Source organism: Salvelinus fontinalis, chromosome 4, assembly GCF_029448725.1.
Source record: "Salvelinus fontinalis isolate EN_2023a chromosome 4, ASM2944872v1, whole genome shotgun sequence".
Classification (NCBI taxonomy): domain Eukaryota; kingdom Metazoa; phylum Chordata; class Actinopteri; order Salmoniformes; family Salmonidae; genus Salvelinus; species Salvelinus fontinalis.
The window spans coordinates 49,171,046-49,197,377 of record NC_074668.1 but is presented as its reverse complement, the minus strand read 5'-3'; the positions used below and the strand labels follow the sequence as shown (position 1 = coordinate 49,197,377).

Sequence of the window (26,332 nt, the reverse complement as noted above, 5' to 3'; positions counted from 1 at the left end):
ATGGGATGAAAGTGGTTTCACATTGGTATACAATGTGTGTCCAATAAAATAAAATGTTATTTGTCACATACATCGTAAACAACCGGTGTAGACTAACAGTGAAATTCTTACTTAATGGCCCTTCCCAACAATGCAGTGAGAAAATACAGAGGGCCTGCATGTTTGTGTGTTTACCATCCTCATCTTGGAGAAGTTGACCAAGCCCTCCTCAGTGAAGTTAGGCGTTCCTTCCTCGATAAAGGCTAGGTCAGTCAGGTACATACCCAGGTAGGGTACACTGGGAGGGTTACAACTGGGAAAGAGAAAAGTAGGAGGGAGACAAGAAGAGAGTTAGGGACAAAATATTCTGGGCCACACCTCCCTCACTGAAAAGAAAGGACTTGATGTAAGTTTTCAATAAGATTTGTGTCTCACTTTTTCAGGGTTTCCCTCAGGTTTTTGAATCTCCCTTCAGACGACACAGTCTTCTGCAGCTTGTCCATCAGGGCTTTAGTCTGTCAAAACCAAACACAACAACGTTTTAACCTGTCTAGCCCAGGCGTTCCGCTAGCGGAACTCCTCCCACATTCCACTGAAAAGGCAGAGCGCGAAATTCAAAAAATATTTTTTTGAAATATTTAACTTTCACACATTAACAAGTCCAATACAGCAAATGAAAGATACACATCTTGTGAATCCAGTCAACATGTCCGATTTTTTAAATGTTTTACAGCGAAAACAGCACGTATATTTATGTTAGCTCACCACCAAATACAAAGAAGGACAGACATTTTTCACAGCACAGGTAGCATGCACAAAGCCAACCTAACTAACCAAGAACCAACCAAACTAACCAACAAACAACTTCATCAGATGACAGTCTTATTTACATTTACATTACATTACATTTAAGTCATTTAGCAGACGCTCTTATCCAGAGCGACTTACAAATTGGTGCATTCACCTTATGATATCCAGTGGAACAACCACTTTACAATAGTGCATCTAACTCTTTTAAGGGGGGGGGGGGGGGGGGGGTTAGAAGGATTACTTTATCCTATCCTAGGTATTCCTTAAAGAGGTGGGGTTTCAGGTGTCTCCGGAAGGTGGTGATTGACTCCGCTGACCTGGCGTCGTGAGGGAGTTTGTTCCACCATTGGGGTGCCAGAGCAGCGAACAGTTTTGACTGGGCTGAGCGGGAACTGTACTTCCTCAGAGGTAGGGAGGCGAGCAGGCCAGAGGTGGATGAACGCAGTGGCCTTGTTTGGGTGTAGGGCCTGATCAGAGCCTGAAGGTACGGAGGTGCCGTTCCCCTCACAGCTCCGTAGGCAAGCACCATGGTCTTGTAGCGGATGCGAGCTTCAACTGGAAGCCAGTGGAGAGAGCGGAGGAGCAGGGTGACGTGAGAGAACTTGGGAAAGTTGAACACCAGACGGGCTGCGGCGTTCTGGATGAGTTGTAGGGGTTTAATGGCACAGGCAGGGAGCCCAGCCAACAGCGAGTTGCAGTAATCCAGACGGGAGATGACAAGTGCCTGGATTAGGACCTGCGCCGCTTCCTGCGTGAGGCAGGGTCGTACTCTGCGAATGTTGTAGAGCATGAACCTACAGGAACGGGTCACCGCCTTGACGTTAGTTGAGAACGACAGGGTGTTGTCCAGGATCACGCCAAGGTTCTTAGCACTCTGGGAGGAGGACACAATGGAGTTGTCAACCGTGATGGCGAGATCATGGAACGGGCAGTCCTTCCCCGGGAGGAAGAGCAGCTCCGTCTTGCCGAGGTTCAGCTTGAGGTGGTGATCCGTCATCCACACTGATATGTCTGCCAGACATGCAGAGATGCGATTCACCACCTGGTTATCAGAGGGGGGAAAGGAGAAGATTAATTGTGTGTCGTCTGCATAGCAATGATAGGAGAGACCATGTGAGGATATGACAGAGCCAAGTGACTTGGTGTATAGCGAGAATAGGAGAGGGCCTAGAACAGAGCCCTGGGGGACACCAGTGGTGAGAGCACGTGGTGCGGAGACAGATTCTCGCCACGCCACCTGGTAGGAGCGACCTGTCAGGTAGGACGCAATCCAAGCGTGGGCCGCGCCGGAGATGCCCAGCTCGGAGAGGGTGGAGAGGAGGATCTGATGGTTCACAGTATCAAAGGCAGCCGATAGGTCTAGAAGGATGAGAGCAGAGGAGAGAGAGTTAGCTTTAGCAGTGCGGAGCGCCTCCGTGACACAGAGAAGAGCAGTCTCAGTTGAATGACTAGTCTTGAAACCTGACTGATTTGGATCAAGAAGGTCATTCTGAGAGAGATAGCAGGAGAGCTGGCCAAGGACGGCACGTTCAAGAGTTTTGGAGAGAAAAGAAAGAAGGGATACTGGTCTGTAGTTGTTGACATCGGAGGGATCGAGTGTAGGTTTTTTCAGAAGGGGTGCAACTCTCGCTCTCTTGAAGACGGAAGGGACGTAGCCAGCGGTCAAGGATGAGTTGATGAGCGAGATGAGGTAAGGGAGAAGGTCTCCAGAAATGGTCTGGAGAAGAGAGGAGGGGATAGGGTCAAGCGGGCAGGTTGTTGGGCGGCCGGCCGTCACAAGACGCGAGATTTCATCTGGAGAGAGAGGGGAGAAAGAGGTCAAAGCACTATTCATAAACTTGACAAAAAAAATACAGGTTGGACAGCAATTGAAAGACAAGTTAGTTCTTAATGCAATCGCTGGATTAAATTTTTTAAATTAACGTAACTGCGCAATACACTGTGCGATAAAGCAAGGCTACACTGCAAGTAATGGAGTCTTATGCATTTGAATTTTTTCAACAGAACAATGAATTATCAGCATAAAGACTGCTTACTATTAGCTGAGCTTCCATCAGAATCTTGGGCAAGGTGTCCTTTCTTCAGAACAATCGTCTTTTGGCTGAAAGATGTCCTCTTGTCCTGTCGAATTAGCCGCTAACGTTAGCCACCCACTGGAGAGGTGCCCAACTAGTGGAAGCGCGTCACAAAGAAATCCAGGAAAATCGCAATAAACTGTTATAAACTGCTATAAGTCGGTTTAAATTAACTACCTTATGATGTCTTTAACACCTATAACGAATAAAAACATGACCGGAGATATAGAACTACTAAAACGAAAGCGTTTGCCGGACGCCATTGTGATGTCTTCATGCGTCAAGCGCACTGTTGAAAAGGACGGTCCTTCCGCTCCAGGGTCTAGATATAGGGCCCAGATTGCGCAATCCACTCCATTCAAAATCTCCCCGCTTACTGACATCTAGAGGAAGACGTATGCAGTGCATGTACCCTCATAGCTTGCATGGGGACTTATCAGAACAGGGACCTCGATTTCTGAAATCTCACTCCCTGACAGGAAAAGTGCTGCAGAATGAGTTCTGTTTCACTCAGAGAAATAATTCAAACGGTTTTAGAAACTAGAGAGTGTTTTCTATCCAATAGTAATAATAATATGCATATTGTACGAGCAAGAATTGAGTACGAGGCAGTTTAATTTGGGAACACATTTTTCCAAAGTCGAAAAAGCAAAGTTGAAAGCATCAAGAATACAAGTGTGCAAGAGTTGTATTTTTTTGTATTTGTTGATTTCAGACCAGACACATCTTGAGCCTATGGGGGATAGGCTCAAGATGTGTCTGGTCTGAAATCAACAAATACAAAAAAATACAACTCGTGCACACTTGTATTCTTGATGCTTTCAACAATTGAATGGATCTTATTTAGCAACGTTTCAGTCTCAAACTACTTTCATTAGGGTCTGAAATAAACCCCTCACCCTTACCCCTTTCGCTAACCCCTAAGTGCTTAGCTCCACCCAGTCTTCCCAGTGGATACTGGGGAGCTTTCCCCGTGTACCCCTATTTGGGCCCTTTAGATCTGAGAACAGATCTTCAACAAAGCTTTATTAGCAAAAAATTTATTAAAATGCTCTACCTTTCTCCCGAAGTGTGCACTCATACACTTCCCTTCATGGATTTAAAAGGAATGCAGTGTTGTGAGGAATATGGTGGGAACTCCCTCCAGCCATGCTTGCACCAATCCAATGCATAAAGTTGATTGACGTGCCCGTGCGTCACACAGTGATGCCATTTTGAATATTGGATAGCATCCCATGTGCTTATGCTAGAGACTTACCTTATTGTAGTGGCTGCAGCCCAATCCCTTCTTTCCGCCGATATAAAGCTTGCACCTATTCCATAACATGGGGCTTGTGAAAGCTGTGTTTTCTACACGAGAGGATACGGACAAGAAAATCGTCACAAACTTGTCTGTAAAATCCGAATTGTTTGAGCTACAATTTAATAAGTCACCAACATCAAAAGGCGAGACTTTCACAACCACAGAGATGTTTGACAACGCACACAGGCTTCAGTGGAGTCGTCTGATGTTAACCCAGTACAAGGATGTAAAAATGGCACAACGTGTATAGGGGGTAAAAATTGCCGTGAATAAAATAAAATAAAACAAAACATTTAAAACCTTTCTAGCGCAGGTGTTCCACTAGCGGAACCCCTCGACAGCATTCGGATGAAAAGGCAGCGCATGAACTTCAAAAATATTTTTTAGAAGTATGGAACTTTCACACATTAACAAGTCCAATACAGCAAATGAAAGATAAACATCTTGTTAATCTACCCATCGTGTCCGATTTCAGAAAGGCTTTACAGCGAAAGCACAACATATGATTATGTTAATTCAGAGCCAAGTCAAAACAACACAGCCATTTTTCCAGCCAAAGAGAGGAGTCACAAAAAGCAGAAATATAGATCCAATTAATCACTAACCTTTGATGATCTTCATCAGATGACACTCATAGGACATCATGTTACACAATACATGTATGTTTTGTTTGATAATGTGCATATTTATATCCAAAAATCTCAGTTTACATTGGCGCGTTACGTGCAGTAATGTTTTGATTCCAAAACATCCGGTGATTTTGCAGATAGCCACAGAAATTACAGAAATACTCATAATAAACGTTGATAAAAGATACAAGTGTTATTCACAGAATTAAAGACAGACTTCTCCTTAACCTCTAACACCTCCCAAACCCGGATCCGGGAGCACCCCCATCAGTAGAAAAGCTACTAGCATAGCCTAGCATAGCGTCACAAGTAAATACTAGCATCTAAATATCATTAAATCACAAGTCCAAGACACCAGATGAAAGATACACATCTTGTGAATCCAGACATCATTTCTGATTTTTAAAATGTTTTAAAGGGAAGACACAATATGTAAATCTATTAGCTAACCACGTTAGCAAAAGACACCATTTTTTTTACTCCACCAGTTTTTTACTCCATCAGTAGCTATCACAAATTCGACCAAATAAAGATATAAATAGCCACTAACCAAGAAACAACTTCATCAGATGACAGTCTGATAACATATTTATTGTATAGCATATGTTTTGTTAGAAAAATGTGCATATTTCAGGTATAAATCATAGTTTACCATTGCAGCCACCATCACAAATCTCACCAAAGCGACTAGAATAACTACAGAGAGCAACGTGTATTACCTAATTACTCATCATAAAACATTTCTTAAAAATACACAGCGTACAGCAATTGAAAGACACAGATCTTGTGAATCCAGACAATATTTCAGATTTTCTAAGTGTTTTACAGCGAAAACACAATATAGCGTTATATTAGCTTACCACATGTGCAAACATCACCCCAGCATTGATTCAAGGCAAAAAGAGCGATAACGTATAAACCACCAAAATATATTAATTTTTTCACTAACCTTCTCAGAATTCTTCAGACGACAGTCCTGTAACATCATATTACACAATGCATATAGAGTTTGTTCGAAAATGTGCATATTTAGCGGCACAAATCGTGCTTATAGAATGAGAATAGTGTCCAAATACTCAAGCAATCTGTCCGGCGCCATCTTGGAAAGGCACCTATTCTTATCGAAAACTATTCATAAACTTGACTAAAAAAATACAGGTTGGACAGCAATTGAAAGACAAATTAGTTCTTAATGCAATCGCCGAATTACATTTTTAAAATTAACGTTACTGCGCAATACAGGGTGCGATAAAGCAAGGCTACACTGCAAGTAATGGCGTCTTATGCATTTGACTTTTTTCAACAGAACAATGAATTATCAGCATAAATAGTTCTTACTTTTTGATGACCTCCCATCAGAATCTCGGGATAGGTGTCCTTTGTCCAAAAGAATCGTTGCTGGGTTGGAGAAAGTCATCTTCCACGTTGCAATTAGCAGTAAACAATGGCATGCGAGAGAGAGATACCCAACTTCCTACAACGCCAGAAAATGAAATACCCGAAAATCGCAATATACTGACAAACTGATATAAATCGGTTTATAACAAGATTTATAACAAGATTATGATGTCTTTAAAGCCTATATCGAATAAAAACAGAGCCGGATATATCTAGGAGCTAAAACGGGAGCTTCTAAAACGACATGCCAAGGTCCTCACTGCGTCAGAGCGAAGAGTCAAAAGAGGGGACCCTTTGATTCCAATCAATTTATAGACTTTCGGATCTGCCTAGAGACTCCATTTCAAGGCCCTCTATTCGCTGACACCCAGGGGAAGGCGTATGCAGTGCATCTCAACCAATAGAAGACAGGCAGAGTTATACACAGGTCTGAGAACAGGTTGGAAAAATCTGCATTCTCAACTCCACATAGGGAAATTGCTCTAAGTCCAGTTCTGTTTCACGCACAAACATAATTCAAACGGTTTTAGAAACTAGAGAGTGTTTTCTATCCAATAGTAATAATATGCATATTGTACGAGCAAAAATTGAGTACGAGGCAGTTTAATTTGGGAACTCATTTTAACAAAGTCGAAATGGCGCCCCCATAGGCTCAAGAAGTTAATGCAACCACTCTGTCAGATTTCAATAAACCTTTACGGAAAAAGCACAATCTGAGTACAGCGCTCAGAGCCCAATCCAGCCAAAGAAATATCCGCCATGTTGGAGTCAACAGAAGTTAGAAATAACATGATAAATATTCACTTACCTTTGATGATCTTCATCAGAATGCACTCCCAGGAATCCCAGTTCGACAATAAATGACTGATTTGTTCCATCAAGTTCCATAAAGTCCATCATTTATGTCCAAATAGCCACTAGTTGTTCGCGTGTTCAGCACAGTAATCCATCTTCATGAGCATTACGTCAAGAAAAAAACTCGAAAAGTTCCGTTACAGGTCGTAGAAACATATCAAACGATGTATGGAATCAATCTTTAGGATGTTTTAACATAAATCATCAATAATGTTCCAACCGGAGAATTCCATTGTCTGTAGCAAAGCACTGGAACGAGAGCTAACTCTGTCGAGGGCGCGAGTCACGAGCCTGAGACACTCTGCCAGACCCATGACTCATTCAGCTCCCATTCCCCCCTCCTTTATAGCAGAAGCCTGAAACAAGTTTCTAAAGACGGTTGACGTCTAGTGGAAGCCTTAGGAAGTGCAACTTAACCCCATAGACACTGTGTATTCGGTAGGCCAAGCTTTGAAAAAAATACAAACCTCAGATTTCCCACTTCCTGGTTAGATTTTTCTCAGATTTTTGCCTGCCATATGAGTTCTGTTATACTCACAGACATCATTCAAACAGTTTTAGAAACTTCAGTGTGTTTTTTATCCAATACTACTAATAATATGCATATATTAGAATCTGGGACAGAGTAGCAGGCAGTTTACTCTTGGCACGCATTTCATGCAAAAGTGAAAATGCTGCCCCCTATCCCAAACAGTTAACTTCTTGATGATAGGGTGCAGAATTTTCACTTAGGGAAAAATAGCGTGCGCAATTTCAACTTCGTGCTACTCATCCCCAGAATATAAGATATGCATATAATTAGTAGATTTGGATAGAAAACACGCTGAAGTTTCTAAAACTGTTTGAATCATATCTGTAAGTATAACAGAACTTATATAGCAGTCAAAACCCTGAGGACTAACTTTTTTATTGTTAAGTTCCTCTATGTTCAATGGATTGTTTTGGGCAAACCAGAATTCTAATCAGTAAATGCGCAGTTTCTAGTGCTTCCACTGGATGTCGCCATTGTATGGAAAATGGTTAAGGTTTTTTCTTAGTGAGGTGAACAAGATATTGACCCGGAAGTGGAGTGACGTCGTTTGTTTATGTTTGAGATTTGGGCAAGACATGAAATGTTCCGTGAGTTTGTTGATATCCTGTATTGAAAACAGATTGACCTGTCTTCAATTTGATCGATTATTAACGTTTACAAATACCTTAAGCTGTATTACAAAAGTACTTTGAAATGTTTTGGCAAAGTTTAGAGGTAATTTTTTTTAGATATTGTGTCGTGATTTTGTTCAAATTGAACGCTGTTTTTCCTGGTACAACGGCGCCAAATAAATGGACAATTTGGATATATATGGATGGAATTAATCGAACAAAAGGACCATTTGTGATGTTTATGGGACATATTGGAGTGCCAACAAAAGAATCTCGTCAAAGGTAATGCATGTTTTATATTTTATATTAGCGTTTTGAGTAGCGCTAGCATGGTTGAAATAGGCTACACTCTCTTGTTTACATTGGGCTATCATCAGATAATAGCAGCTTATGCTTTCGCCGAAAAGCCTTTTTGAAATCTGACATGTTGGCTGGATTCACAACGAGTGTAGCTTTAATTTGATATCTTATATGTGTGATTTAATCAAGTTTAATTTTATATAATTTTTTTGAATTTGGCGCTCTACATTTTGACATGGCTGTTGGGACGCAAGCGTCCCATCTATCCCAGAGAGGTTAATGCAATCGCTGAATTACATTTCTAAAATTATCCTTACTGTGCAATACAGGGTTCGTCAAGCGAAGCTATACCAAAAAAAATGGCGGAATATGCGTTTAAAATTTTTCGACAGAACAACGATTTATCATCTTAAATATTTCTTACTATGAGGTGATCTTCCATCAGAATCTTGGGCAATGTATCCTTTCTTGGGTCTAATCTTCTTTTAGTCGAAAGATGTCCTCTGTCCGTCGAAATGCCCACTAACGTTCGACCGGGACCCCGAAACGTGCCCGGCGCTTCAAAGAGCATCACATAGAAATGCCTCAAAATCGCACTAAACGGATATAAATTGCTATAAAACGGTTTAAATTAACTACCTTATGATGTTTTTAACACCTATAACGAGTAAAAACATGACCGGCGATATATTACTGGCTAAACAACAGCTTGGAAAGAGAGGAGGTCCAACGTCCATCGTGCGTCAGGCGCAGGGAGCAAAAGAACGGTACATCCGGTCTTTGGCCTTTTATACAGGCCCTGATTGCGCAATCGACTCCATTCAAATTGTCACCACTTACTGACATCTAGAGGAAGGCGTGGGCAGTGTTTGTATCCTCCTAGGATTTACAGGGACTTTAAAACTGACCTGGAACCAGAGGCCAAGATTTCTGAAATCTCACTCACTGGGAGGAAAAGTGCTGTAGAATGAGTTCTGTTTCACTCAGAGACATAATTCAAACGGCTATAGAAACTAGAGAGTGTTTTCTATCCAATAATAACAATAATATGCATATTGTACGAGCAAGAATTGAGTACTAGGCAGTTTAATCTGTAGAGCAAATTATGCTAATGCGAAACAGCACCCCCTATAGTGGCAAGAAGTTAAATGACAACGTTATAACGAAATCATTGTAACTTGAATAGTTTTCATAATATGTACATGATGTTTACATACTGTGCGTTGTGTAGAAAATATCCAGATCAAAGATAATGCCTTTGTAACGATGAACTGTGATTTTAGTTGTCTAAACGAGATCCTAGTTTCCGTCTTCATGGCATGTTCTCTGGGTTTCCTGCGGTGTAGCTCGTTACAAGGCAAGGTTTGTTCTAATACCTGGAAACCCAGAGAGCATGTCATAAAGACGGAAATGCCCCTTTATGACCCGAGGTCATAAAACATGTGAGTTAACCTGTCTGGCTCCGGCATTCCGCTAGCGGAACTCCTCCCACATTCCACTGAAAAGGCAGAGCGCAAAATTCAAAAGATATTTTTTAGAAATATTTACCTTTCACACATTAACAAGTCCAATACAGCAAATGAAAGATACACATCTTGTGAATCCAGTCAACATGTCCGATTTTTTAAATGTTTTACAGCGAAAACACCACATATATTTATGTTAGCTCACCACCAAATACAAAAAAGGACAGACATTTTTCACAGCACAGGTAGCATGCACAAAGCCAACCTAACTAACCAAGAACCAACCAAACAACTTCATCAGATGACAGTCTTATAACATGTTACACAATAAATCTGTTTTGTTCGAAAAATGTGCATATTTGAGGTATAAATCAGTTTTACATTGCAGCTACCATCACAGCTACCGTCAAAAATAGCACCGAAGCAGCCAGAGTAATTATAGAGACCAACGTGGAATACCTAAATACTCATCATAAAACATTTCTGAAAAATGCATCGTGTACAGAAATTAAAGACAAGCATCTTGTGAATCCAGTCAATATTTCAGATTTTTTAAGTGTTTTACAGCGAAAACACAATATAGCATTATATTAGCTTACTACAATAGCCTAAACACAACCGCATTCATTCATCAAGTTACGTTAGCGATAGCAATAGGCACGTTAGCGTTAGCGAATAAACCAGCAAAAGATATCAATTTTCACTAACCTTCATAAACCTTCCCTAGATGACAGTCCTATAACATCAGGTTATACATACACTTATGTTTTGTTCGAAAATGTGCATATTTAGAGCTGAAATCAGTGGTTATCCATTATGCTAATGTGGCTTCTTTTTCCCAGAATGTGCGGATATTTCTATTAGACTCTCACCTATTCTGACCAAATAGCTATTCATAAACATTACAAAAAAATACATGTTGTATAGGAAATGATAGTAACACTAGTTCTTAATGTAATCGCAGTGTTAGAATTCTAAAAATATCTTCATTACGACATACAGCTTAGTTATAGCGAGAGAGTACCCAAAATCTTGGGGCAAAACTACTAGTATACAGTTCGACAGATATATGAAATAGCATCATAAAATGGGTCCTACTTTTGATGATCTTTCATCAGAATGTTGTACAAGGGGTCCTTTGTCGGGAACAATCGTTGTTTGGAGAGAGCATAATTTTCAGACTTTTCACTTCCTGGTCAGAAAGTGTGCTGCCAAATGAGTTCTGTTTTACTCACAGACAAAATTCAAACGGTTTTAGAAACTAGAGAGTGTTTTCTATCCAATAGTAATAATAATATGCATATTGTACGAGCAAGAATAGAGTACGATGCCGTTTAAATTGGGCACGTTTTTCCCCCAAAGTGTAAATAGCGCCCTCTATCCTCATCAGGTTAATGGTTACCTGATTAATTTAATCACGTAATTATAAACATAGTTAATCATTTGATAAATAGCATGTCATCACATTAACAATAATACGTCATGACAGTTAGCTTAGTAGATATTGCGATTTAAGGGTAAGGGAGAGTGCTTGAGTGCAGACCTCTGGAGAAGGGTAAAGAATTAGAACAATTTCCCACCTGTTTGCAGACTTTGGCCCATGTCTTCTTCAACCTGTAGATGGCGCTGCGGTTCAGAGCTGAGGTGATCTCTAAGACTCCATTGTAGTTGTTGAGGCAGCGGCAGATGTCGGCCACAGCCACCCATTTTTCGATAGAGTTGGCCCTGGAGCCCACGTCAGTATGGGTCATGATCTGAGACGCCACCAGGTTACTCATCTAGAGGAGGGGGAGAGGGGAAAAGACAGAGAGAGAGAGGAAGAGAAAGAAACAGGGTGGGAAGCAGAGAGGAGATCGGTAAAGGAGACACACTCACTTTAACCTGTTGGGGATGGGGGTGCTGTTTAGACTATTTATGCTAATTTGGCTAATTTTTGAAACGGCTTCCCACAAAATCCTTGATCGTACAATATGCATATTATTATTATTATTGGATAGAAAACAGTCTATAGTTTCTATAGGAGTTGAAATTTTGTCTCTAAGTGGAACAGAGCCCATTCTACAGCAATTTCCCTGACATGGATTCAGATTTCAGAAATGTTGGCCACTGTTCTGAAGTCAGTTAAAACGGCACTGATTTTGCTATGACTATACGGACACTTCTTACGTCTTCCCCTGGATGCCTTTACGTGATGACGATTCCAATGGGGTCGATTGCGCGTTCACAGGCACTACAAATGAAAAAACCCTGTAGCTAGCAAGTCTTTTCTTGCTGCGTAACGCGCGTGGAGAACACCGACCCTCTCCTGTTCCAAGCGTTAGTTTAGCCTGTTATATTTCTCCGGTCATCTTTTCACTCGTTATAGGAGTTAAAAACATCATAAGGTAGTTAATTTAAAGCGTTTTATAGCAATTTATATCCGTTTAGTGCGATTTTGGGACATTTATTTCTTTAACGCTGTGAATAGGTGGGCACGCTTTCAGTTCATCCCGAACGCAGTTGGCATTTTCACATGGCAAGAGGACAGCTTTCCACCAAAAGACGATTCCTCCCAAGAAAGGATCCTTTGCCCAAGATACTGATGGAAGAACAGCTCAAGGTAGGACATTTTTATTATGATAAATCGTGTTTCTGTCGAAACATTTTAGTGGCTTAGGACGCCATGTTTTTTGACGTAGCTTCGCTTGGCGCAAACTGTATTGAAAAGTAAGGATAAATTAAAAAATGTAATAACGCAATTGTATTAAGAATTAAATTGTCTATCAATCCCTGTCCACCCTATATTTTTTAATCACGTTTATGAGTATTTATGTATAAGAGTAGATCACTGTCTAAGTGGCGCAAGGACTTTTTCTTTACCAGCTTGTCTACATTTCACATTGTCTAACCATGATTTTGGTGGCTAAATATAAACATTTTCGATCAAACTGTATATGCATGTTGTAATGTGATGTTACAGGAGTGTCATCGGAAGAATTCTGAGAAGGTTAGTGAAAAAATTAATATCTTTTGGCGATGTTGACTTTTATCGCTCACTTTGGCTAGAATCAATGCTGGGCTGCTAATTGCTATGTGCTAAGCTAATATAACGATTTATTGTGTTTTCGCTGTAAGACACTTAGAAAATCTGAAATATTGTCTGTATTCACAGGATCTGTGTCTTTCGATTCGTGTATGCTGTGTATTTTTACGAAATGTTTGATGATTAGTAAGTAGGTAAACACGTTGCTCTAAGTAGTTTTTCTATTCCATTTGTGACGGTGGGTGCAATTGTAACCTATGCCAAATACCTGAAATATGCACTTTTTTCTAACAAAACCTATCCCATACCATAAATATGTTATCAGACTGTCATCTGATGAGTTTTTTTGTTGGTTAGGGGCTATAAATATCTTAGTTTAGCCGAATTGGTGATAGCTACTGGTGTTGGTGGACAAATAAAAGATGGTGGATTATGCTAATGTGTTTTTAGGTAATAGATGTACATCTTTACATATTGTGTCTTCCCTGTAAAACATTTTAAAAATCGGACATGTTGGCTGGATTCACAAGATCTGTGTTTTTCATTAGCTGTATTGGACTTTAATGTGTGAAAGTTAAATATTTTTAAAAAATATTTTTTTTGAATTTCGCGGCACTGGTTTTTCAGTGGGGGGGGGGGGGGGTGTGCCGCTAGCGCCACGCTGATCCTAGACAGGTTAAGAATAGCCCACTGGGCACAGACTAGAGGTCGACAGATTAATCGGAATGGTCGATTAATTAGGGCCGAGTTCAAGTTTTCATAACAATCGGAAATCGGTATTTTTTATTTTTTTGCACCTTATTTAACTAGGCAAGTCAGTTAACCTGTCAGAAAATGTCCTTGCGCCACTTAGACAGTGATCTACTCTTATACATAAATACTCATAAACGTGACTAAAAAATATAGGGTGGACAGGGATTGATAGACAATTTAATTCTTAATACAATTGCGGAATTACATTTTTTAAATTATCCTTACTTTTCAATACAGTTTGCGCCAAGCGAAGCTACGTCAAAAAACATGGCGTCCTAAGCCACTAAAATTTTTCGACAGAAACACGATTTATCATAATAAAAATGTCCTACTTTGAGCTGTTCTTCCATCAGTATCTTGGGCAAAGGATCCTTTCTTGGGAGTAATCGTCTTTTGGTGGAAAGCTGTCCTCTTGCCATGTGGAAATGCCAACTGCGTTCGGGATGAACTGGAAGCGTGCCCAGCTATTCACAGCGTTTCAAAAATAAATGTCCCAAAATCGCACTAAACGGATATAAATTGCTATAAAACGCTTTAAATTAACTACCTTATGATGTTTTTAACTCCTATAACGAGTAAAAAGATGACCGGAGAAATATAACAGGCTAAACTAACGCTTGGAAAAATTGCAGGTCGATGTCCTCCACGCGCATTACGCAGCTGCAAAGGAGCTCCTACCTACAGGGTTTTTTAATTTGTAGTGCCTGTGAACGCGCAATCGACCCCATTGAAATCGTCATCACGTAAAGGCATCCAGGGGAAGACGTAAGCAGTGTCCGTATAGTCATAGCAATAACAGTGCCCTTTTAACTGACTCCAGAACAGTGGCCAAAATTTCTGAAATCTGACTCCATGTCAGGGAAATTGCTGTAGAATGGGCTCTGTTCCACTTAGAGACAAAATTTCAACTCCTATAGAAACTATAGACTGTTTTCTATCCAATAATAATAATAATATGCATATTGTACGATCAAGAACTTTGTGGGAAGCCGTTTCAAAAATTACACGATTAGCATAAATAGTCACAACAGCGCCCCCATCCTCAACAGGTTAAAGGTTGTACAATGTAACAGGAATATTTAGACTTATGGATGCCACCCGTTAGATAAAATACAGAACGCTTCCCTATTTCACTGAAATAATAAACGTTTTGTTTTCGAAATGATAGTTTCTGTATTCGAGCATATTAATGACCAAAGGCTCGTATTTCTGTGTGTTATTATGTTATAATTAAGTCTATGATTTGATATTTGATAGAGCAGTCTGACTGAGCGATGGTAGGCAGCAGCTCGCTCGTAAGCATTCATCCAAACAGCATTTTCGTGCGTTTTGCCAGCAGCTCTTCCCTGTTTTTCAAGCATTGCACTGTTTATGACTTCAAGCCTATCAACTCCCAAGATTCGGCTGGTGTAACCGATGTGAAATGGCTAGCTAGTTAGCGGGGTGCACGCTAATAGCGTTTCAATCGGTGACGTCACTCGCTCTGAGACTTGGAGTAGTTGTTCCCCTTGATCTGCAAGAGCCGCGGCTTTTGTGGAGCGATGGGTAACGATGCTTCAAGGGTGGCTGTTGTCGATGTGTTCCTGGTTCGAGCCCAGGTAGGGGCGAGGAGAGGGACGGAAGCTATACTGTTACACTGGCAATACTAAAGTGCCTATTGTCACGTTCCTGACCTGTTTTCTGTTGTTTTTGTATGTGTTTAGTTGGTCAGGGTGTGAGTTGGGGTGGGCATTCTATGTTATGTGTTTCTATGTTTAGGTTCATTGGTAATTAGCCTTATATGGTTCTCAATCAGGGACAGGTGTTTGACGTTTCCTCTGATTGAGAACCATATAAAGGTAGGCTGTTCACACTGTTTGTTTGTGGGTGATTGTCTTCCGTGTGTGTATGTCACACCACACGGGACTGTTTCGTTTTCGTTCGTGTATGTAGTCTGTTCCTGTTCGTGCGTTCTTCGTGTTTATGTAAGTTCGTTTGTTCAGGTCTGTTGACTTAATTTATTGTTTTGTAGTTTGTTCAAGTATATTTTCGTCTTCGTTATTATTATTAAAATTCATTATGTATTCATCACACGCTGCATTTTGGTCCAATCCTTCTCACCTCTCCTCGTCCGAGGAGGAGGCATTAGACGAGCGTTACACCTATAAGAACATCCAATAGTCAAAGCTATATGAAATACAAATGGTATAGAGAGAAATAGTCATATAAATACAATATTAACTACAACCTAAAACCTCTTACCTTAGAATTATTGAAGCCTCATGTTAAAAGGAACCACCAACTTTCATATGTTCTCATGTTCTGAGTAAGGAACTTAAACGTTAGCTTCTTTACATGGCACATATTGCACTTTTACTTTCTTCTCCAACACTTTGTTTTTGAATTATTTAAACCAAATTGAACATGTTTCATTATTTATTTGAGCCTAAATTGATTTTTATTGATGTATTATATTAAGTTAAAATAAGTGTTCATTCAGTGTTGTTGTAATTGTCATTATTACAAATTTAAAAAAAATAATAATCGTCCGATTAATCAGTATCGGCTTTTTTTGGTCCTCCAATAATCGGTATCGGTGTTGAAAAATCACAATCGGTCGACCTCTAGCACAGAATGTTGCACTACTGAACTCCAGGGCCATTTTGTTAATTATACATCTGTGAGGAGTTGGCGATTTATTTCAGTTTGATGGTCAACCACCCATTATCAGTCTATGCATTTTAAGGTGGTGGATTTGTATAACAAATACACCATGACAGCGCAACACACAAGGGGTGGAACAGTGGCAAAGGTACCCACAGGACAAACAGAATAATATTAGTCTGAGAGATTAGATAGCATTAATACAACAAAAATAATTCAAAACACACTCCTTTAGTTTACACCAAAGTTAAACAGATGTATTTTTTCTTCATAATAAGTAGCAAAAAAACGAATCTACAAAAATGTAACTAGGTAAATATTACACAACAGGTAAACATGTTTGTCAACCTCTACACAAAACCAAAGTTCTTGGTCTTAATGGCTAGTAAGAGTTTCTTTTTTAGAATCTGTTTGGAGGAGTAGTGGCACGTAGAGGCGTGAGGTCAACGTCTAGATACATTTGGTTCAGGTGTCAACTAACCTGAATTCAACGTGAAATCAACAAAAAATGTCACCATGTCATTGGATTTAGGTTAAAAGTTTGGGGTGGGGAATACTGCCCTTACGTTGATGACTTTTTGCAAGTCCAATCAGTTTTCCAAGTTGATTCAATGTCATCACATTGATTTTTTTGGGTTGAAATGATGTGGAAATCAAGTTGATTCAACCAGTTTTTGCCCAGTGGGAGGCCTCCAAATAAAGTAAAGACACACACACACACACACAAACTCACATCATTGAAGTGCTGGCTGGTCTTCATGATGTAGGGAGTCCTCTCAGACTTATCCACCTTCATCCAGCCCTGCCCCAGGAACTCCCTGACAGAGAAACAACACATACTGATATGAGATCATCACAAGAAATGACATCATCACTTTAGGATATGAGGTGACAGACTCACTCATAGGGGATACTCCTGAAGACGATGTGGTCCAGTAGTGTGATCTGTTCAGCCAGCTCCATGGCAGATAGAGACTCAAAACACTCTGACCTAGGACACTCCACCTGGAAGAGAACATACACACCAGCATGAGACATGCATACATACACACATGCATCCACGTGCTGTACACATACACAAATACAAACACAAGAGCAACAACCATTCAGCTGCAGAACAAAGTGATTGAACAAGAACAAAATAGCCAGCCTACCAGCTCTGACTGACAAGGGTTCAGTGAAAAGCTGTACATATATGTTCACAGAAAGGAGAAATAAAGGTTCAGTAATTTATTTGAGACAATTAGTTGCCGTGGCCTCTGGTGGCTGGTGTGAGCTGATTATTCACAATTAACACACAAGGTAATTAACCCCCCCCCCCCCCCCCCCCTCAAAAAACATGGTGTGAGAGTCACGAGAAAGAAGAATAAGAAGGGAGGTATAGAAGGGAAATTAGAGAGAGAAAAACATAAACAGCTTTTGGTGATGTAAGATACTCACAGTGGACAAATATATTAGGATAAATATATACTGTACCTCTATCTGGAACTCAATCTCTATCACACACCACACACACCCTTTTTCTATCTCTGTTCCCCCCTTTCCTTAATCTTTCTCTCTCCCTTCATTTACCTCTAACCCTCTTACACTCAACCTCTTTCTCTCCGTCTCTTACTATCCTATGGGTGGCCCGTTAAGATTTTGTGTCGGAAAATTCTGGATGTAGCCAATGCTTTTTCAATGGGAGTCATCTGTTGCCGGATGAAAGACAAATGGCCGTGATTTTACGACAAACCATGTACAATATGTCCACCTTTGAACATATACAACTCCAAAAGATGTCGAGATTATTTTAACTTTTGAACAACAAAAACGCGCAATGACTAGGTCATATATGATTTTATCATTGTTCATGCGTCTCAGTGTGACTATACCCTACTTTAGGAACTGTAATGTTGATGTTGTTATAAAAAAAGTCTCACAGACTGGCAGGCCTATTTATATCAGAGCTCAACTATTATGTATCCTTAGTATAGATCACAGGAGGCTGGTAAGGGGAGGACAGCTCATAAAAATGGAAAAAATATGGAATGGAGTGAAGGGAATGGCTCAAACACATGGGAATCATGTGTTTGATTCCATTTAATCCATTCCAGCCATTACTATGAGCCCGCCCTCCCTAATTAAGGTGCCACCAGACGCCCGTGGTACATATCCAACATCAGTTACCTTTCCTAAATCTTAACCATTAGCACAACCTTAGATCTGCTATGTAACCTACACTGTTAGGGTGGGTTGCACCAACATGGCTGCAGGGGGCGTATTGAGTAGTCAGTTAAATCGTGCCCATTTCAAACGGCCTCGTACTCAATTCTTGCTCGTACAATATGCATATTATTATTATTATTGGATAGAAAACACTCTCTAGTTTCTATAGCCGTTGGAATTATGTCTCTGAGTGAAACAGAACTTATTCTACAGCACTTTTCCTGACAGGGAGTGAGATTTCAGAAATCTTGGCCCCTGTTCTGGGGTCAGTTTTAAGGCCCCTGTAAATGCTATGAGGATACAAACACTGCCTACGCCTTCCTCTAGATGTCAGTAAGAGGTGACAATTTGAATGGAGTCGATTGCGCAATCAGGGCCTGTATAAAAGAGCACAAGGTGGAAGTAGCTTTCTTTTCTTCCTGCACCTGACGCACGATGGACGTCGGACTGGCTCTCTTTCCAAGCTTTGGTTTAGCCACTTCTAAATCGCCGGTCATGTTTTTACTCGTTATAGGTGTTAAAAACATCATAAGGTAGTTCATTTAAACCGTTTTATAGCAATTTATATCCATTTAGTGCGATTTTTAGGCATTTCTTTGTGATGCACTTTGAACGGCTGGGCACGTTTCCAGTACATGCCGAACGTTAGTTGCCATTTCGACAGGGCAAGAGGACATCTTTCGACCAAAAGACGATTAGACCGGAGAAAGGATTCATTGCCCAAGATTCTGATGGAAGATCAGCTCATAGTAAGAACTATTTATGATGATAAATCGTTGTTCTGTAGAAAAATGTGAAACGCATATTCCGCCATTTTTTTTGTGTAGCTTCGCTTGGCGAACCCTGTATTGCACAGTAAGGATCATTTTAGAAATGTAATTCAGCGATTGCATTAAGAACTAATTTGTCTTTCGATTCCTGTCAACCCTGTATTTTTTAGTCAAGTTTATGATTAGTTATCGATTAGACTAGATCACTCTCAAAGATGGCGCCCGACATTTTCAGACCAGTTTGGCTACTATTCTCATTGTATAACCACGATTTTTCTGGCTAAATATGCACATTTTCGAAGAAACTCTATATGTATGTTGTAATATGATGTTACAGGAGTGTCATCGGAAGAATTCTGAGAAGGTTAGTGAAAAAATTAATATATTTTGGCGATGATAACGATATCGCTCTCTTTGGCTTGAATCAATGCTCGGGTAACGTTTGCATATGTGGTATGCTAATATGACGATTTATTGTGTTTTCGCTGTAAAACACTTAGAAAATCTGAAATGTTGTCTGAATTCACAAGATCTGTGTCTTTCCATTGGTATGTGCTGTGTATTTTTAAGAAATGTTTTATGATGAGTAAATTGGTAATACACGTTGCTCTCTGTAGTAATTCTAGTCGCTTTGGTGAGATTTGTGATGGTGGCTGCAATGGCAAACTATGATTTATACCTGAAATATGCACATTTTTCTAACAAAACCTATGCTATACAATAAATATGTTATCAGACTGGCATCTGATGAAGTTTTTTCTTGGTTAGTGGCTATTTATATCTTTATTTGGTCGAATTTGTGATAGCACCTGATGGAGTAAGAAACTGATGGAGTTAGAAAAGTTGTGTCTTTTGCTAACGTGGTTAGCTAATAGATTTACATATTTTGTCTTCCCTGTAAAACATTTAAAAAATCGGACATGTTGGCTTGATTCACAAGATGTGTACCTTTCATATGCTGTATTGGACTTGTTAATGTGTGAAAGTTAAATATTTCGCGCCCTGCACTTTGAGCTGGATGTTGTCATAGGTGTACCGACCTCGGGCTTGCAGCCCAAACAGGTTAAACTACTCTTAGATTAGACCTAATCTAGACGTTGTAAATTTAGGTTCATAATTATATTATATTTAAGACTGGATTAAGGTTAAATCACAAAACTACACACCGAGTCGATATTCACAACATAAGATGGAATTCCCCTTGACCACACCCACATATTGGGGAAAACAAAAAATTCTCTCCCATTGACCCCCATTGTAAAAGAGCCAACTTTGACGTTGATTTTCCTTTTTACAGAAATAACAAAACATGCCTTAAAAACTTCTTATGGATCAAATCCCTTTAGCGGGATCGATTTGACAACATCCGATGAAATGGCAGAGCGCCAAAAAATATTATAAAAATTTAACTTTCATGAAATCCCACCAATTTAAACCTACACTTGTTGTGAATCCAGCCACAGTGTCAGCTTTCAAAAATGCTTTACAGCAAAAGCAAACCGTGCTATTTTCTGAGGACAGCACCCCATCAAACAAAGACAGACATTCATAATTCAACCCGCCAGCCATGACACAAAACTCAGAAATAAAGATAAAATTCATGCCTTACCTTTGACGAGCTTCTTCTGTTGGTACTACAATATGTCCCATAAACATCACAAATGGTCCTTATGTTTGAATAATTCCGTCGTTATATTTCCAAAATGTCCATTTATTTGGAGCATTTGATCCAGAAAAACACCGGTTCCAACTCACGCTACATGACTACAAAATCTCTCATAAATTACCTGTAATCTTTGTCCAAACATTTCCAACAACTTTTGTAATACAACTTTAGGTATTTTTTTACGTAAATAATCGATAAAATTTAAGACGGGAAAAACAGCGTTCAATACCGGACGAAAATAAAGAAAATATGCTCTAGGTCGTGCGCACCAAATTTTAGAGTGCACCTGGAGTGACACAGGAAAATAACAGGGCTACTTCTTCATTTCTCTAAAGAAAAACATCAACCAATTTCTAAAGACTGTTGACATCTAGTGGAAGCTATAGGAACTGCAAGGATATGTCTATTAAAACGGCCTTGCCATAGAAACCTAATGGAAAACAGATCTCAAAAAGAAAATTCCCTGGATGGTTGTGCTCGGGGTTTCGCCTGCCAAATCAGTTCTGTTATACTCACAGACTTTATTCAAACAGTTTTAAAACCTTAGAGTGTTTTCTATCCAAATCGACCAATTATATGCATATTCAAGCTTCTGGGCCTGAGTAGCTTGCAGTTTGAGAGAGAATGAGAGAGAAGTGGGACTCGTTTAAAATATTTTTTGAAAAACATCCAAAATGGCAAAATCCCACCCTATTGGATTCTGGGGCTGGTTGATGTTAAACTCATCGTCTATTCACATCCCAGTAAGATATGGATCTGTTCGCACTTCCTACGCCTTCCACTAGATGTCAACAGTCAGTAGAACGTGGAATGAAGCCTCTAGTGTGATGTGGGGCCGGATGGCAGCTATTTGAGTCAGTGGTCTGGCAGAATGCTAGTTCCTGGTCATGCGCGCTAGTCATGATATGGCCATGTGTTCCATTACTCTGTAGACAAAAACGAATGCTGCGGTTGGAACGTTATTGGATATATATGATAACAACATCCTGAAGATTGATTCTCTACTTAATTTGACCAGTTTATTCGACCTGGAATATAACTTTTTTAAGTTTTCGTCCGAGTTCGCCTGGACCGGCGCCAGCGTTTGGACATGTGAACTAAACGTGCTAGCAAAAGTAGCTAATTGGACACTAGTAATGGACATTATAGAACAAAACAAATGATTTATTGTGGAACTAGGATTCCTGGCACTGCGTTCTGATGAAAGATCAACAAAGGTAAGGGAATATTTATGATGTAATTTCGTATTTTTGTTGAATCCAACATGGCGGAGAAATGTTGTGTATTTCTGAGCGCCGTCTCAGATTATTGCATGGGATGCTTTTTCTGTAAAGTTTTTTTTAAATCTGACACAGCGGTTGCATTAAGAACAAGTGTATCTTTAATTATATGTAAAACATGTATCTTTCAAAGTTTATGATGAGTATTTCTGTTATTTGACATGGCTCTATGTAATTACTCCGGATATTTTGGAGGCATTTCTGAACATGGCGCCAATGTAAACCGAGATTTGTGGATATAAATATGCACATTATCGAACAAAACAAATGCATTGTGTAACATGATGTCCTATGAGTGTCATCTGATGAAGACTATCAAAGGTTAGTGATTCATTTATCTCTATTTCTGCTTTTGTGACTATCTTTTGCTGGGAAAAATGGCTGTGTGTTTTTGGGATTTGGTGGTGATCTAATATAAATATATGTTTTGTTTCCGCTGTAAAACAAATAAAAAAATCAGACACGATGGGTAGATTAACAAGATGTTTATCTTTCATTTGCTGTATTGGACTTGTTTTAATGTGTGAAAGTTACACGCTGCCTTTTCAGCGGAATGTTGTGGGTGTTCCGCTAGCGGAACCCCTGGGCTAGAAAGGTTAATCAAAAACTACGCTGACTTGTCAACGCCTTTGACCCATCTTCTTCAGAAAGAGACTGCGTTCATTTGGGATCGCACCCACAATGAATCTGTGACTTCCTTGAAAAACCTGCTTTGCGAGGCACCCCTCCTGGTATACCCCAACAAAGACAAGACGTTATTTTTGGAAGTTGGTTTGTTAGAGCAATGCCTTAGTGCTGGGTTGTACCAGAAATACGACCAAGACAAACGTGTGGTTGCTTACGCAAGCAAAACACTCAACCCTGCTGAACACAAGTACTCAATCTGCGAAAAAGCGCTGGTGTCGATAGTCTGGGTGGTCAAACACTTCACCAGTTCTGTCGGCGGACAAACGGTGATCATAGAAACATATCACCAGCCCGTGAGGGTGCTGTACACAACAGCAGAATAGCGGCTTGGCTGATGACACTGCAGAGCCATGATGTAGTAGTCAACTAAGCAAAAAAACACTGTGGTGACGATGAAACCGAATTCGCACCACCCCCACGTGACATAGCACCGCCATTGCCTTCGAACCATCAATACTTCGAAGAGAACGTGTGTCTTGGCATGCCCATGGTATTTGTGGATGGCTGTTCTTACTGTCATCTAGACCACTTGCAAGCTGGGATTGATATGGCACAACTACATTCCGTGCAAACCGCTTCAATTTCAGCTAGGCAACAAGACCAGCCAGTTAGCAGTGTGCCTTTCACACTGCAAATGGCGGTGAAACACGACTTGTCAAAACTGGCAACCTGCACCGACTCAAACTACGCCAAACTCACCTTTTTACGCCACTTGCTCTTTTGGAAACAAAAGCACATGACCACATCAAGTAGCAAAGAAGGGAAAAACAAAGAGCTCTTTCTAGCTTGCGATGACCTCATAACCAAACACGACATACAGGTGTATTGGAACAAAGTCACTCCAAATCACCTGGTTGTGACAAACTTGGCAACGACCATGTCGGCAGCATGGCAAAGTCTGGTGCAATTCACGGCACCCCTTGGGTGTCAATTCCCAAGATGCAATGATCACCAAGGCGGCCATGGTCTCTGCGGTAACGCGTAGCCATGTAGCACCGCAGGAAACATCTTCGCATGAACATGTGTTGCTTACTCATTCATTCCTGAATGGTGACCTTAGTAGTAATGCAACACCAAGATGAGTCCCTCGCCACTTTGATGGCTTTCCTGTCTAATCCTGTCAATCACCCAGTGTCCGAACTGGCTTTGGCAGGCTCACATGCGTTCACTGTATGCAACTAAATAGCACCTCACACTTGTCAATGACCTATTGGTTTCTGTTTCAGAAACTGATGCCACACGAAGGTGGCTGGTTCCTAAAAAACTGAGGGGGAAAATGATAGCTCATGCCCACGACAAGCCATGTGGAGGCCATAGGGGGGTCAAGGCTACAGGTGAAACATTGCGACAGGTGGCCCACTGGCCTATTGCAACAGGTGGCCCACTGGCCTCACATGGAACAAGACGTGGCACAATACATAAGGGGGTGTCTAGTTAGCTGCCAGTTTCAACCCTCCATGCCACTTCGCAGAGCACCCTTGCAACTGGGCCGATCCAGATTGGCTGGGTCAGCCCAGTTGCCAGGTCAGCCAGAGGCAATAAGTATCTTGCGCATTCACAAAGTGTGTGGAGGGCCTGCCCTCAACCAATGACACAGCGGTAACCACGGCCGTTCTTTTGATCAACCACATTTTCAGTTGTTTCGGTCTGCAAGGAGAAACCGTGGACAGCGACAGAGGAACCCACTTTTCGGCAGCTGTAATGACCGAACTGGGAGTCAAAGCTAAAATCCCCATCGCGTACCACACTAGGAGCTCCGGCAGAGTAGAAAGGAGCAACCAGACAATTGTCAGAATCTTGAGGAAATATGTGGCAGCGAACCACAAAGATTGGGACCTCAAACTCCCACGGGTACTGATGGCGATCAGAGCCACACGCAACAGGTCTATGGGATTCACCCCATTCGAGAAGATGACGGGATGGAAAATGACACTTCCCCAACCGCACGACATTTTCTGACCAGCTGGGCTACTTTTCTCATTGTCTAACCACGTTTTTTTGTGGCTAAATATGCACATTTTCGAACAAACTCTATATGTATGTTGTAATATGATGTTACAGGAGTGTCATCGGAAGAATTCTGAGAAGGTTAGTGAAAAAATTTATATATTTTGGCGATGATTACGTTATCGCTCTCTTTACCTAGAATCAATGCTCTGGTAACGTTTGCACATGTGGTATGCTAATATAACGATTTATTGTGTTTTCGCTGTAAGACACTTAGAAGATCTGAAATATTGTCTGGATTCACAGGATCTGTGTCTTTCAATTAGTGTACGCTGTGTATTTTTACGAAATGTTTTATGATTAGTAATTAGGTAATACACGTTGCTCTGTATTTTTTCTAGTCGAGTTGTGATGGTGGGTGCAATTGTAAACTATGATTTATATCTGAAATATGCACATTTATCTAACAAAACCTATCCTATACCATAAATATGTTATCAGACTGTCATCTGATGAGGTTTTTTCTTGGTTAGTGGCTATCAATATCTTTATTTGGCCGAATTGGTGATAACTACTGGTGGAGAGAAAAAATGGTGGACAAAGAAAATGGTGTCTTTTGCTAACGTGGTTAGCTAATAGATTTACATATTTTGTCTTCCCTGTAAAACATTTAAAAAATCTGAAATGGTGGCTTTATTCACAAGATCTGTATCTTTCATTAGGTGTCTTGGACTTGTGATTTAATGATATTTAGATGCTACTATTTAATTGTGACGCTATGCTAGCGATGCTACTCAGTGTGGGGGGGGGGGTGGGGTGCTCCCGGACCCGGGGTAGTGAGGCGTGAAAGGTTAAGGTGTGGTAGCTATATTTTGTATATCTTTTATTTGTCTTTTTATTCATTTTTGTTTCATTCGCTTTGATACTTAGGAAGTGATAAAGCCACAAACCAGCTCCCGATACAGCCACCAGTTAGTGCCAGGACACCGCTCATTTGGGGAACAAATGTAATGATGTATTGCCTGAGTGTATTAACGTCTGCCTAAGTTACTGCCTAGATCCACTAGCCTGGACAACCGGATAATGAGTCTGGAACGGCGAGCCACAGCCCGGACCTCCCCTGTCCATTCTGGTGGTGGTCGGCAGCTTGCAGAAATCCTACCAGGTTAAACCACCAGGGGGGTCTACTATGATGATCCACAAACCAGGACATCCGATGGTCATTCTTTTGGTGTGTTGCAACTTGCAGGATCCTTCCAAGTTGAAACCACCAGAGGGGGACTGTCATGACTGGCCTGTGAGGATCAGGTTACAGTGGATCACAGTTTTACAGAGACATCTCTCCCTCCCGCAGAGGGGGAGAGGAATAGAGGGATTGATGGGGGGGGTTATGACCTC

At 40.6% G+C, this 26,332-nt stretch overlaps 1 protein-coding gene across 2 annotated transcripts in view; it reads right to left on the bottom strand.

The window, feature by feature from the left end:
- Nucleotides 1-26,332, bottom strand: part of rasgrf2b (Ras protein-specific guanine nucleotide-releasing factor 2b) — a 234,569-nt gene that overhangs the window by 4,053 nt on the left and 204,184 nt on the right. For both annotated transcript variants that reach the window (XM_055920447.1, XM_055920448.1), the window contains 5 exons: nt 17,278-17,381; nt 17,110-17,194; nt 11,539-11,736; nt 415-494; nt 175-292 (listed from right to left, as the gene is read on the bottom strand). In XM_055920447.1, coding sequence (XP_055776422.1) covers nt 175-292; nt 415-494; nt 11,539-11,736; nt 17,110-17,194; nt 17,278-17,381 — 585 coding nt within the window. The remainder of the gene's footprint in view (nt 1-174; nt 293-414; nt 495-11,538; nt 11,737-17,109; nt 17,195-17,277; nt 17,382-26,332) is intronic.